Source organism: Anser anser (assembly GCF_964211835.1).
Source record: "Anser anser genome assembly, chromosome: Z".
NCBI lineage: Eukaryota > Metazoa > Chordata > Aves > Anseriformes > Anatidae > Anser > Anser anser.
The window spans coordinates 20,814,577-20,826,821 of record NC_139723.1 but is presented as its reverse complement, the minus strand read 5'-3'; the positions used below and the strand labels follow the sequence as shown (position 1 = coordinate 20,826,821).

The 12,245-nt window shown below is 36.5% G+C and overlaps 1 protein-coding gene across 6 annotated transcripts in view; it reads right to left on the bottom strand.

Annotated features, from left to right (window-relative positions):
• Nucleotides 1–3,874: 3,874 nt before the first annotated feature.
• SRFBP1 (serum response factor binding protein 1) overlaps nucleotides 3,875–12,245 on the bottom strand; it is a 77,715-nt gene continuing 69,344 nt past the window's right edge. For all 6 annotated transcript variants that reach the window (XM_083818701.1, XM_083818705.1, XM_083818702.1 and 3 more), the window contains 4 exons: nucleotides 7,660–7,741; nucleotides 6,002–6,749; nucleotides 5,544–5,578; nucleotides 3,875–4,751 (listed from right to left, as the gene is read on the bottom strand). In XM_083818701.1, coding sequence (XP_083674827.1) covers nucleotides 4,564–4,751; nucleotides 5,544–5,578; nucleotides 6,002–6,749; nucleotides 7,660–7,741 — 1,053 coding nt within the window. In that variant the 3' untranslated portion in view covers nucleotides 3,875–4,563. The remainder of the gene's footprint in view (nucleotides 4,752–5,543; nucleotides 5,579–6,001; nucleotides 6,750–7,659; nucleotides 7,742–12,245) is intronic.

The following is a 12,245-nucleotide window of genomic DNA, read 5'->3' as shown; positions in this document are numbered from 1 at the left end:
TGTTAAAGATTTCCTTACCAAACAAGTTGTCTCTGAAGGAACAAGAGCTTAGAAACCACTTTTGGAATTTTTGCACCAAAAACTTTGCTCATATGGAAAGAATGTGTGAGCAGTCTGTCACAGATAGTCAATGTACTCTATACAATTGACTTAACACATTTAACACTGTTACTCCAAAAACATTTTATTTACATTTTCTGAATACAAACCAACATTCTGCTGCCTCTTCAATCTGTATGGTAAGCTGATTAAAATAGGATGAATTATGAAACATCTTCGTTCCCTTTGCTGAGGGATTAATTCAGAACATGGTTAAGAACACTGAATTGTTCACTCTAGTAAGAGGTTTCCAAGCACTGAAATATCAGCCATGGTGCTCTTGACCCTGGGTAAATGGAGACAAAAATGATGTAGTGTATTTAAAAAAAAACATGAATGTAGAATTATTTCAGATTTAAACAATGTTGTGGTGGTGTTTCTAAAATTTATTTAACAATATTATTTCTATGCTATATAGTTTAGAGCTAAGAGCTTCTAACTAGGAATCTCTGCAAGTGCTATCCCTAGCTCTAGGGACTAGAGTCCAGACTTAGAGCTACTAGAACTAGGGACTAGTTCTATTTAGGGAGAGAACTCCATGCGAGTACAGAAATGCAGTCAAAACAACTATACATCCGACTATTGTAGTAAGAATATTCAGATTTATTGAAAATATCATTTCCATCCACTATCATTCCGCTCTCAGTTTCACAGTAACTCACCTGCCTAGTATCACAAAATGATCTGTCACCAGCCTCCAACTAGAAAATAGCCCCAAACTTTCAGTTAAGAAATAATTGAATTTTAATTCTGGCCCTAATTCATCTATCTAACTTGTTCATATAAAACTGATGATAAATATTTATGCCTGTTTGGAAATCTTCAAACTTGTGCTATCAACACTACAGCTGTTTTTTTATTTTTTTCCCCTCTTTTATTCCCTTTTAATATATTTAAACTAACACTGAATCTTTTTAAAGACACTGAAATCTGAGATTGTTTTGTCAGGAAGTTTGAAGTGAAAACATTGTGCACCTAAAAGCAGTCTAGGAGTATCTGACAAACCCAGACTGAGAACATTTCCCCGATGGTACGGTACTGAAGTGGAAAGCATGGTTCTCAAGGTTTCTTAATCTAATCATCACAGAATTAAATAACTTTCCATATCGCTATAAAAATAGATTTGTAATACTTACGAGAGATCTCTGTTGAAACAATGTTACAGATACAAGCAATGTTAACATCATGTATATACTGAAAATGTTATGTTGTCATAATGAAGAAAAAATGTTCTGTCTTTTATCAACAAGCTCCAGGCATATTCATTGAGTTTATCAGTTCATAAAAATCACCCAGTTGCACATTATAAATATTATCAGGTTTTAACCATCACTGCTCATTTGTGCAGTGCTTAGCACATGAAGGCTGTGATCCAGGTGAGTCACTAAGTACCAGCAGCAATAATTTATTAAGATATGAAGCAATGCCAATAACCTAATCTCTCTTCTCTCATTCATGTTCAGCACATCTCTTTTTTTTCCACATCTTTTGATTTAGACTTTTTTTTTTTTTTTTGAGTAGGAGCTCAAAGGTGTGTCAGAAGTGTTTCTGAAGAGGAAAAACAGAGATGTTTTGATAAACTAGGTTTCCTTCAAGAAGAACCCTATGGCCACAAATTACAACTGTAATTTGGTAAGAAACTTGCTCCCATGCCAAGATAAACTAATGCTCCTAGATCTCTCAGCACACGCAAACAAGCATTTTAGAACTTATGCTTCTTAAACATTTTTTTCAAGCTATTTGCACTCTAATTTTTTAGTCTTTAATGTAAGTCAACTATTAAAATATGGTTTTCATCTACTCAAAGAAAGATAAGCTGTCCATGAAAAATTGTATTATAACTGATGACAGCTAACAAAAGAAATTTTTCTTGCCTTTTACTGGAACCAGAGAAGTCACATGTCAAACATTTGTTTGGACTAGCATTCAGCTAGGATTATGTACTCACTTGTTTATTGTAAGCATTCAGGACTAGCATTTGCATCTGGAAAACTACAAGAGTTTGCTATGTGGCAGGTAAATGCAAGTCTTTTTCTACAAAAGCTGATCCTTCCCTACAAAAATACATTAAACAGGCTTTCATGTTTTCATGTTTTATTTTTCTGGCCTAAAGTTTCAAGTCATTCGATGCAGTACGTTAGAAACAGTAACAACAAAGAGCACTGCGAAATTGAAGGTTATCTGAGCTTCAAATTCAAAAGCAATGCAACTCAGGAAAACAATGCAGCTCAGAAGGCTACTGGTCTTCTCTGCTGTTAGGATGCATTGCTGGCTCATGGTCTGCTGGTGTCCACCAGAGACCCAGGTCCTTTCCTGCAAGCTGCATTCCAGGCCATCAGCATCCAGCACAGACTGGTGTATAGTGTTAGTGCTCCCCAGGGGCAGGGCTTTGCATTTGCCCTTCCTAAACTTCACGAGGTTTAAACTTTCCCTGTGTCCATTTCTCCAGCCTGTCCACATCCGTCTGCATGGCAGCACAACCACCTGGCTTTCATACCGCTCCTCCCAGTTCTGTATTTTCTGTAAATTTGTTGAGGGTGCGCTCTGTCCCATCATCCAGGTCATGAATGAAGCTGTTAAATACTACTGACGTCAGTACTGAACCCTGGGGACACCGCTAGTTACCTGTCTTCCAGTTGTACGGGCTTTCTCCTATCAAAGTCTTTGGAGCTCAGCAGTTCAGCCAGTTTTTGATTCATCTCGCTTTCCATTTATCTCGTCCATATTACCTCAGTTTATCTATAATGATATTATGGGAGGGTGCATCAAAAGCCTTATTAGACCAGAGATAAGCGACATCCACTCCTTTCCCCAACATCCACCCTCTCTATGATATGTAGCATTGAAAGGGTGAATAAGAATTCATTGTTCATTGTCCCTTCTAATACAGGAGTTGGGAACATTTAATAAACCCAGTCAGTCACAGCTTAAGACACAGAAAAAGAGATTGTTTTTTCATAGAGTAAAATACATAGGAAGGACTTCTACAATTTAAGAGATTAGAGGCTGCACAAGTTCACATGGATTTTACAAACTTGCAGAGGAGAAATTCATTGAGGATTATTAAACACAATAAATTACCATATCTTAGTATGCCCCTGAGCTGTAAAACTGCAAGTTGGGTGAATCTTTGGATGATGTAGCACTGCCTGCTTTCTCCATCCCTATACTTAAAGCATCCCTTTTTTGATTACTGTTGTAGATGCTAGGCTAGATGGCCCTTTGGTCTGATACCAGGTTATTCTCACACATTAAAAAACGCCATAGGACTTGTACGGTACACTATCTCACACCCATAGCAGTCATTTATCAAGTTTCTGGATTAACTTGCTACAAGATTATGAAAGATAACTATATTTAAATAAACATTACTGTTAAAGATTAACTATAAATTCAGAACTTGTTTCAATTAAGCAGTAGGAAAAGACCCTGAAGAAAAATACTGTGAAGATTCTATCTCATATCCCAATCAAACGAACTCCAAAATTTAAAATGCCACTTAAAAGCCAAATGTTTCTTAGTCTGCCAAGACTAAGGCTTTCAGTTTTTCAGCATTCTATGAGAAATAACAAAATACGTTTGTCTAACACTACCTTTTTATATACATTCTATTTGCTTAAATATCAGCTGTATCAAATACAAAAGATGACTTCTAATTGTACAAGTGGAAGACAGACATAGTGAACCACCCAGATACAACCTCCAGGACAGGAATATTAAAGACACTTTTTTCATGTTTTCAGACCAGCAGTGTAATCAAGAAATGACAAAGATTGCAATTTAACAGGCCAATATTTTATTGCTATCTGGAAGTTTTGATACCGCGTGCATTACAGAGTGGATTTTTGAGATACCTGATACATCCATGAATTTGTGAAGTCTACTCATGTTTAAGAGATCTCTTCTTCTCACCCGAGATACATTTGATAATATAAGTCCTAAGATTATCACTTCAGAAGAGGTATTTTATATTCTCACCTCTCACCTGAAATATAAGCCCTCAAGCAGTTAGAAGTACATTTTTACAAAAACAAAGCTCCAGAGAGTTTGTACTACTCCTACACAGCACAAAGGGTGTTCCTAAAGCCCATTCATTCACACTAGGATGTATTTCATAAATGGTGGCATTATGTAACAGGACTTATAAACCAACTCCATATGCCCATACCTTAGTCAACAGACAGCACGCTCAGTAAATGAAGCAATCTAATAACAATGCTTTTTTATAGACTGCAAAGGATAACGAAGGTTTAGTAAAAATAATTTATAAAGACACCAAAACATGGCTTAAAAATGCATGAATTTGGAGACATGTAAAATTTTATCTCAGTGAAGATTTCTAGTCTGATTTCCATCCTTATCACAGAGAAAAAGCATTCAAACAGTGGTTGTTACTTCATAAGAAAGTACCACAGGATGCAAATTTACAAGTATTGTATTTTAAAATCTCAATTTACATACAGTCTAGTCATCAAATTTAATCTTTTTTCCTTGGAATGCTGTAATTTGAGACATTTGTTCCCGACGTCTCTTGCTTGCTTCCCATGAAGGATGAAGAGGCTGCTCCAAACATGGTTTCTTATTGTCACATTTAAGACCCGAACCTTTTGCAAATGGTTGCTTTTTGAGCTGTGGTTCCTTTTTAACAAGAGCTGTGCAAGAAGTACAACATGAAACATTAAGTACATCACGAACCTTCATAAAAATGTGCTAAAACTACCTTGAGATTGTAGACATTTTCAAGAATTTATTAATGAGCCATGGGGTACACATTTATCTGAATGCTCACAGCAAGATTTTCTCATCTTGCAGCCCTGTAAATTATCACTTGGTAGACTGCAGATAGTTAAAATTTACTATTACTGACCACACTGAAAATTTGTGCAAATATTCAGCACAATCTCAACTTTTTCTTCACAATAAATCAATCAGGAACTACACAATAAAACTCAGTATGACTGAAATGATACCCTTGACTTGATGAATTCCAAAATGGAACCACATACTATAAATCGAATAAAATATTGAAGAAGTTAAATAATTACTCACAAGGTAAACTATGTGCTAAATACCATAATACCACCTGATTGCGCTTACCATTACCTGGGCACAGGTAACATAAACTGCTCAATGTAAACACAGACAGAAATGCATTTTCCTGTGTAAACTACTGTGTACTGTGTACATTTTCACGTGTACTACTTTAAGTACTTTTAATACTCAAAAATAGGACATTGCAAACAACATCCAGAGATCAAAATGAAAGCTGAAAAAACTGTCAATTTTAACAATTTTAAACAAACAAAAATGTTAAAAATGTTTAAAAAATTAACAATTTAAAATTGTTAAAATATATGCCACAATTAAAACTAGCATGCTTTGACTGCAGAGGTAAGGAAATCTCAAGATGTTTTTATTTCTACAACTTCATCAGTAATACATACCTGTTCTGTTTCTGAGAGGCTGGTCTTTAGTATTTCTGAAAATAAAAACATAATTCAGGATTTTTCAAGAAACTTGTAAGATGATAAACACTTACAAATAAAGATTCATCATCACCAAAACACTCATGCAATGACTTTTCAAGCATAACAGTAAAAACCACATATAGTTTTTCCTCTTTGTTAATGTACAAATAAAAACAGAAGTATTCCACACTGATTTGATTTGGATGCAATACTAGTTAGGAACGCTAAATGTAAATCAGTGCTAGTGTGAATATGAAAAATACGTAAGTATCAATAAAGCACAAGAAGACTGAAGAGTAGTTTAGGCAAAAACATTCTCAGCTGTAATTGGCTGAAATTCTCCTTGTTTGGTAACAGCTACTAAAAATCACAAAAATTTACATTACTGGGAAGGAGGGAGGAAATGAACTACAAAACAACAGGAATAGGTTTACCTTCCTCTGTTTTGGGATTTCTGATTGGAGGTAGTGGACAAAGTACTGCAGAACACTGATTCTAGCTTCTTTGCTTTTGCATGGGGCTTTCCTTCTTCTACGATCAAATCTTGCACTGTACCAGATCCTGTGTTCTTTTCTTTCTTCAGTATGTTTTCCTGAAGCTTGTTCTTATCTTTTACTAAAGAAAGATCACTAGCTGACGTTATTTTTTTCTTTCTTTTTACTTTGCCAATGAAGAAATCATCATTGCTATCACTGTCAGAATCTGATGTCTGGTTATAAAACCTCTCTTCAGTACTATCATCAAAGTACTCCTCTTCACTATTTTGTTCCAGGTCGCTATCATCACTAACTATTTTTTTCTTTGCAGTTAATTTGTTCACATTCATATTTTCTTTCCTTTTTTTATAGCCAAGTTTCTTTCCTGTTTTATTCTCAGTGACTTGTGGCATTTCTACTGTCTGAAATGAAAACTCTTTTGGACTGCATGTTCTCTCCATTTCCATAATTTTCTGTTCAGATTCACTGTCACGGAGTTCTTCAGCCCCTCTGTTAGTTTGTATTTTTACACCCATTTTTGTTTTGTTTTCATATCCTTGCTTTTTTTGAGATGGTTTAAGTACTCGTTCATCCAAACTGCTAACGGAGTGTTGTCCTGATTTAGGTTGTGCTTCTGATGTATCCTTTTTCGCAGGTTTGGCTTTGTTTGGGTCCTGTCTTGCATCCTTAAACGCTTTTACAGCAGCTGTAAGAGGGGCAGAAGAAAAGTCATTTCTTGCAGCTACGTAAGTTAAGCATGTAAGTTATTTTAATAAAATAAAACATATTTGCAATTTAAATTTAGTGTATTGAATAAACATAATTTGAATGTCCTTATCAATCTTTAACTGATCAAGTGGGGCAAATAACACCTTAGACTACAGCATGAACAAGTGAGGAAAGCCAACTAATATGGTTTTTTTGAAACTGGGTTTAACTGTGAACTCATCTCCAGCTTATAATCATGGATTTTGATCATTTAGGATGTTATTTTGCATGTAAAAACTGCAAATAAATATTAACTTCTTTGGATATAATTAAATGGGTATTTGACATGGTCTGTTATTAATGAAATAATTTCGTGTTGTTATTACTAGAACTTGACCCTTTTTAACATTGCTTTTAGTTGGAAAATTTGAGTTTAAAGAGAACAGGAGATATTCCAAAGAATCAGGAAAAATTCCACAGGGAATCTGTAGACAGTTTACAAAGAAGTCTAAGGGAGTAACTCGCAAAACCTTTTAGCTACCTTTAAAAACCCAGCTGAAATGCTCCTTTTACCTTTGTATCTGCTTGTTAGTATTCTGCCAGTTAGGTCTTATTTTGAGATTCTCCATTACATCTATTCAACTTTTGGAATTCCATTACAAGCCTTGTTTGTACTATACTTTGTATCTTACATGTCATGTGATGTACTATCATGTACGTGCCCATTTCAGACAACATACACAACTACAAGCTTGTGACACCTGATCCACTGCAACTCATTGAGGTAGTTATAGGTGCTCATATACTTTTCTTTTTATACTGTTTGTTCATATCAGGAATTAACATGAACAAGGGAACACATCTTCAAGCTACTGAAGTCGTATACACTTTAATACACTGTTTCATACCTTTAAGTTCAGCAATTTTGTGTTTCAAGAGGGGGTGTGTTGCAAGTCTTGCAATGGCTCGCTCACTTGCAGTAGCCTTTGGCTATACAAAATAAAAGGCATGAACAGAATAATTAATACTTACAGAATAGGTCATGCTAAAATGCATACTAACGTGATTCTGGACTATTAAGTGAACAAAAAGAGAAAAAGCTCAAGACATTATAACATTTGAGGATTTCTCTGTTTTCTTGTGTTACTAAACAAGGAAAAATCTGGCTGCACAAAGATTGACAGAAACATAACAGACGTGTAATTCTGCAATTTCTCAGCTACCAAAGAGGCATAACATGATTTTTATTTTAAAAGTACCAACCACATATTTCGGACCTAACGCATGGATATTATATTTTCTGTTTCTGGTATGTGTAAAGCAAATTTATGAACCCTGTGAAAAAATAACACTGTATTGATAGGAGCCATTCTGCATGATGGAATAGAGCGGCCTGCAGGAAGTACAGTGTAGAAGCCTTTAAAGTTGGCAAAATCACAAAACAGATATTGAAGGAAGATGTATTAAAAGTGTTTGATAGGCAAGGTCTAATCTGATCTTAGAGTCAAACAACCCTGAATTTGATATGGTAGAACAACAGACCTACATAGACAGATTCAAAGACTGAGTACTATCTTAATGCTTTAATCTGAAGAAAAAGTAGAAGTAGGACGAGCTAATTCCACTTCTGACTTCCTCTTTTATAGGCTCGAATTCACAAGTACTAACTATCATATTTTCAGGCTCCTCTTATCACTTGGCTTACAAAACAAAATGAGAGGTACCTGAGACTTTTTCAGGAATAGCATTGTCTTTTTTTTTTTTTTTTTAAGGGGAAAGAATTGTGGTGTACAGGCTTGTAAAACAAAAGCTCACTAGGAAATTTCCTAATGCCTGCAGTGGAATTTACAAGAAAGGATAAAAGACACACCTTCCTCCCTTCCTCCTAATGGTACTGTAAGGGATATATTATTGAATTGTTGTAACCCGTGAATTGAGCTGTATGTTACAGGAATTACTACCTCAACCAACGGATGATGAGCCTTATAAAGAACTGGGCATGTGCCCAGTGACCCAACCTGTGTCACTATCGGGCTTTAGTGCCCAACAACTCAGCACAACATGCTGCCTCTCCCGGCCTGAGTAGCCACCATAAGCAATGGAGCCCAAGCCACAGGTTGAATTAACTCAATGAACAGTTAATCGAGGTGCTTCACAGACTAAGGGAATGACAACCTGTGTGTACAGTCAGAGGATGGGGGTAGTCGATAAGGATATACTGAATAATGCAGGACTGAGCATGATGGAAATGATATGGAGTAAGGGACGGAGATTGTACCTGGTCTGCCCTGGGATGAAGTCCACGTTCCCCATATCAGCCACACTGGTGCTGTGCTTTGCATTTGTGAATAAATGAGAGCTGATAACACAGCAGTGTTTTTGTTACTGCTGAGCAGTGCTTGCACAGCATCAGGGCCTTCTCCATTTCTCTCTCAAGAGAAACGCACACCATGTTGGGAAGGAAATACAGCTGGGACAGCTGACACAAATTGACCAAAAGTATATTCCATTCCACATTAAGTCATGCTCCGCAATAAAAGCTCAAGAAAAGGAGGAAGAAGAAGGATGTTTGCTGCTGCTGCATTTGTCATCCCAAGAATTGTTACCTGTGATGAAGCCCAGCTTTCTGAGATGTGACTAAACATGTGCCTGCCACTGGGAAGTAATGAACGAATCCCTCATTTTGCTTTGCTTGCACACACAGTTTTGTTTCACTTATAAAACTGTCTTTATCTCAACCAAGTGTTTTTTCACTTTTGTTCTTCCTGATCTCTCCCCACCCTGCTGGGCAGGAGGAGTGGAAGAGTGAGCAAGCAGCTGGGGGGTGCTTAGTTGCGGGCTGGGGTCAAGCCACCACACATACAAACAATACCTAAAACATCACAAATGCACATTTGAAGTATCTGATTTGTTTGACGTAACAGTGTTGAGTAGGGAATCCTACTAGGTTGCAGGCAAGTTTTCTTCCAGCAGTCATGTCACTTAAAATTAACAGTTGTGTATTTATAGGGTAGAGATAAAGGGACACTTATAGCAACCATGAGAGCTGAAGAGTCAGTTTCTGTGCTTTGGGTCTGAAGAAAACAACAAATCCTGAAATTTGGAATCTTACATGTCCCTGCTAAGTTTCTCAATATAACAAGACACCGCAGCTACAGGAAAGCCAGTACTTCCAAACGCAGAAACATTTAATTGGTTTGCAAAATGTAAATCCTGTTCCTCAAACAATGCAAAGCAAATCCAATTTGCCATAGTTGTATAGATTATAAAATACAGTCTGGATATGTCTGTTCAGATTTTACGTTTGAGTTGTGCAGAGCATCTGGGAATTCTAGTGCTTTCTCTTCAAGTCTCTGCTATTACAGCATTATTACTTCAGATCAAGAAAAACTGGAAAAATATTTCCACCATAGACTGTCTACAGCATTACAATCACTGGCCAGAGAAGATGGGTCAAAAGATGAGCCCACTTCCAAGGGCCACAGACTGGCTTACTCTCAGGCTAGTCTAGCTCTGAGAACTTGGAGTCTGGATTTTTGATTCCCATGTGACAGTGTTGCATGCTGCCACCAGATTCCTGGGACAGCAAGCTCACATTTCTGAAGATCAAACGGTATTTTCTTTGGAGATTTTTCTATAGCTGGAAAATGTATTTCTGAACTTAATTAATACACTTTTTCCCTCAGCTACTTCCTGTGGGTTTTGAAAGAATATACCATGAAGTTCAGAAAGCAGCAGCAGCTTCTGTGCAACATCTGGTGTCCTTTAATTCAAATATTTATAGAAAGAGTTTAAGCATACATGCCAATTCATATGGAATAACCACATTTTTTCCTTATAGCTAAATACTTCACAAATGCTACTCACACTGACAGACAGCAGCCAACAAACATACAATATGACATTAACATTCTCAAAAAAATCCCATTTTTTTTATTTTTTGGCACATCCAATGCTCAATTTATTTTTCCTCAAGTATTCTCCAGTATATAAAGCCTTGGCAGAAAGTAAAACTTAACAGAAAAATGCCAACTGTATCTATAGCAAGAACACTCCCACCCTCCACCTTCCCCCAGTATGTTTATTTACACAGATACTGGAAATGTAAATATTTACTTTCATAAGTTCCCGATACTTCCTATATTATTTTGCACTATTCATTTTTTCATGCAAGAATTTCCTAATAGTTTTCATAGGAATGCTCTGCCTCATTCAATTTGCAACTGAGGCACAGCAAAATGAACAATGCAACTCAGCACTGCATAATCATATCTTTCAGTGATAGGTTGCATGCTAACTGCAGAAGAACCTGAAAGTCAGAGACTCCTCAAATGTCTTGTCTTGGTAAATAATTCATTATTTCTATGTATAGTATTAAAGACATCTACCATCACCACTGTGTTTCACTAAACTCCATAGGAACATTTAACAGAATTAACTGGATCAATCATTGTGCCTTTCAGATCTTAAAATTAAAAAGAGAAACTTGTGTTCCTTATCCTAAATAGCAGATGTAGACAGATGCACAAACCTCAAAACATAACTTGTTAGTTATAGCAAATAAAGTAGTGTGTGCATAACTCACATGTGCAAATACACAAGGACCCCCCACACAGGGGAGACAAACTTCATAAAATGTGGCAACGATTGAGAAAAGTATGGACATTAGAAGCTTGTTAAAATAAAAACAGATTCACACTTCACGTTTTGAGACTTGCTGGATAGGGGTCAGAAGTACGGAATGACTCCGAGGACTGGCAGCATCACGTAAAAAAAAAGCTGCTGTATGGAAATGTCATGCAGAATTTGTATGTGTAGTACCTGCCTCATACCACGCAGGAGATAAAGTGAGAACAAGAAAGACTTGGTAGAGATGGATGGGATTTGCTGCCGTTACTTGCTACATGCTTGAGACAGTAGGGCTTCTGGAAGAATTTAACAGCAGAAATGTGAGATTAATTTGGGAACATGAAGTGGAGACCTCTGCCCATTACTTCATCCTTATTACTCATCCTGTTCAACTTTTCTTTAGGTTTTACCCTCTGTGCTACAATTATAACCAATAATAGGGAAGAAAGAGGTCATACTTTTATTCTTCAGTTGGGTTCTGTACAAGAAGGGATTGCCTTGCTACAGCTAGCCTAAACCATGACTACTACTAGAAGACTACCAATAAGAATTCAGCCGGGTCAAAGGACAGTGCTGCCAAACGCGCAATGCTTGGTGGCCCTCCACCTGTCACTGTAGATGATTTCTTATAATACTGAAATTGACACAGTCAGAAACCCTATCAATGAGCACACAGTACACAATACATTGCTAAACCTACAGCACAAAAGTAACCTAGAAACATGTCATACTGATATTTCTATAATAACTGGAAGTACAGTCTCAGTACAACAGCAGCCTGATTTCAAAAGAAAAAAAAAAAGGAAAAAAAAAGAAAAATAAAAAAGAAGAGAGAATGTTAACCAGGTTAAGCACAAAAAAAATC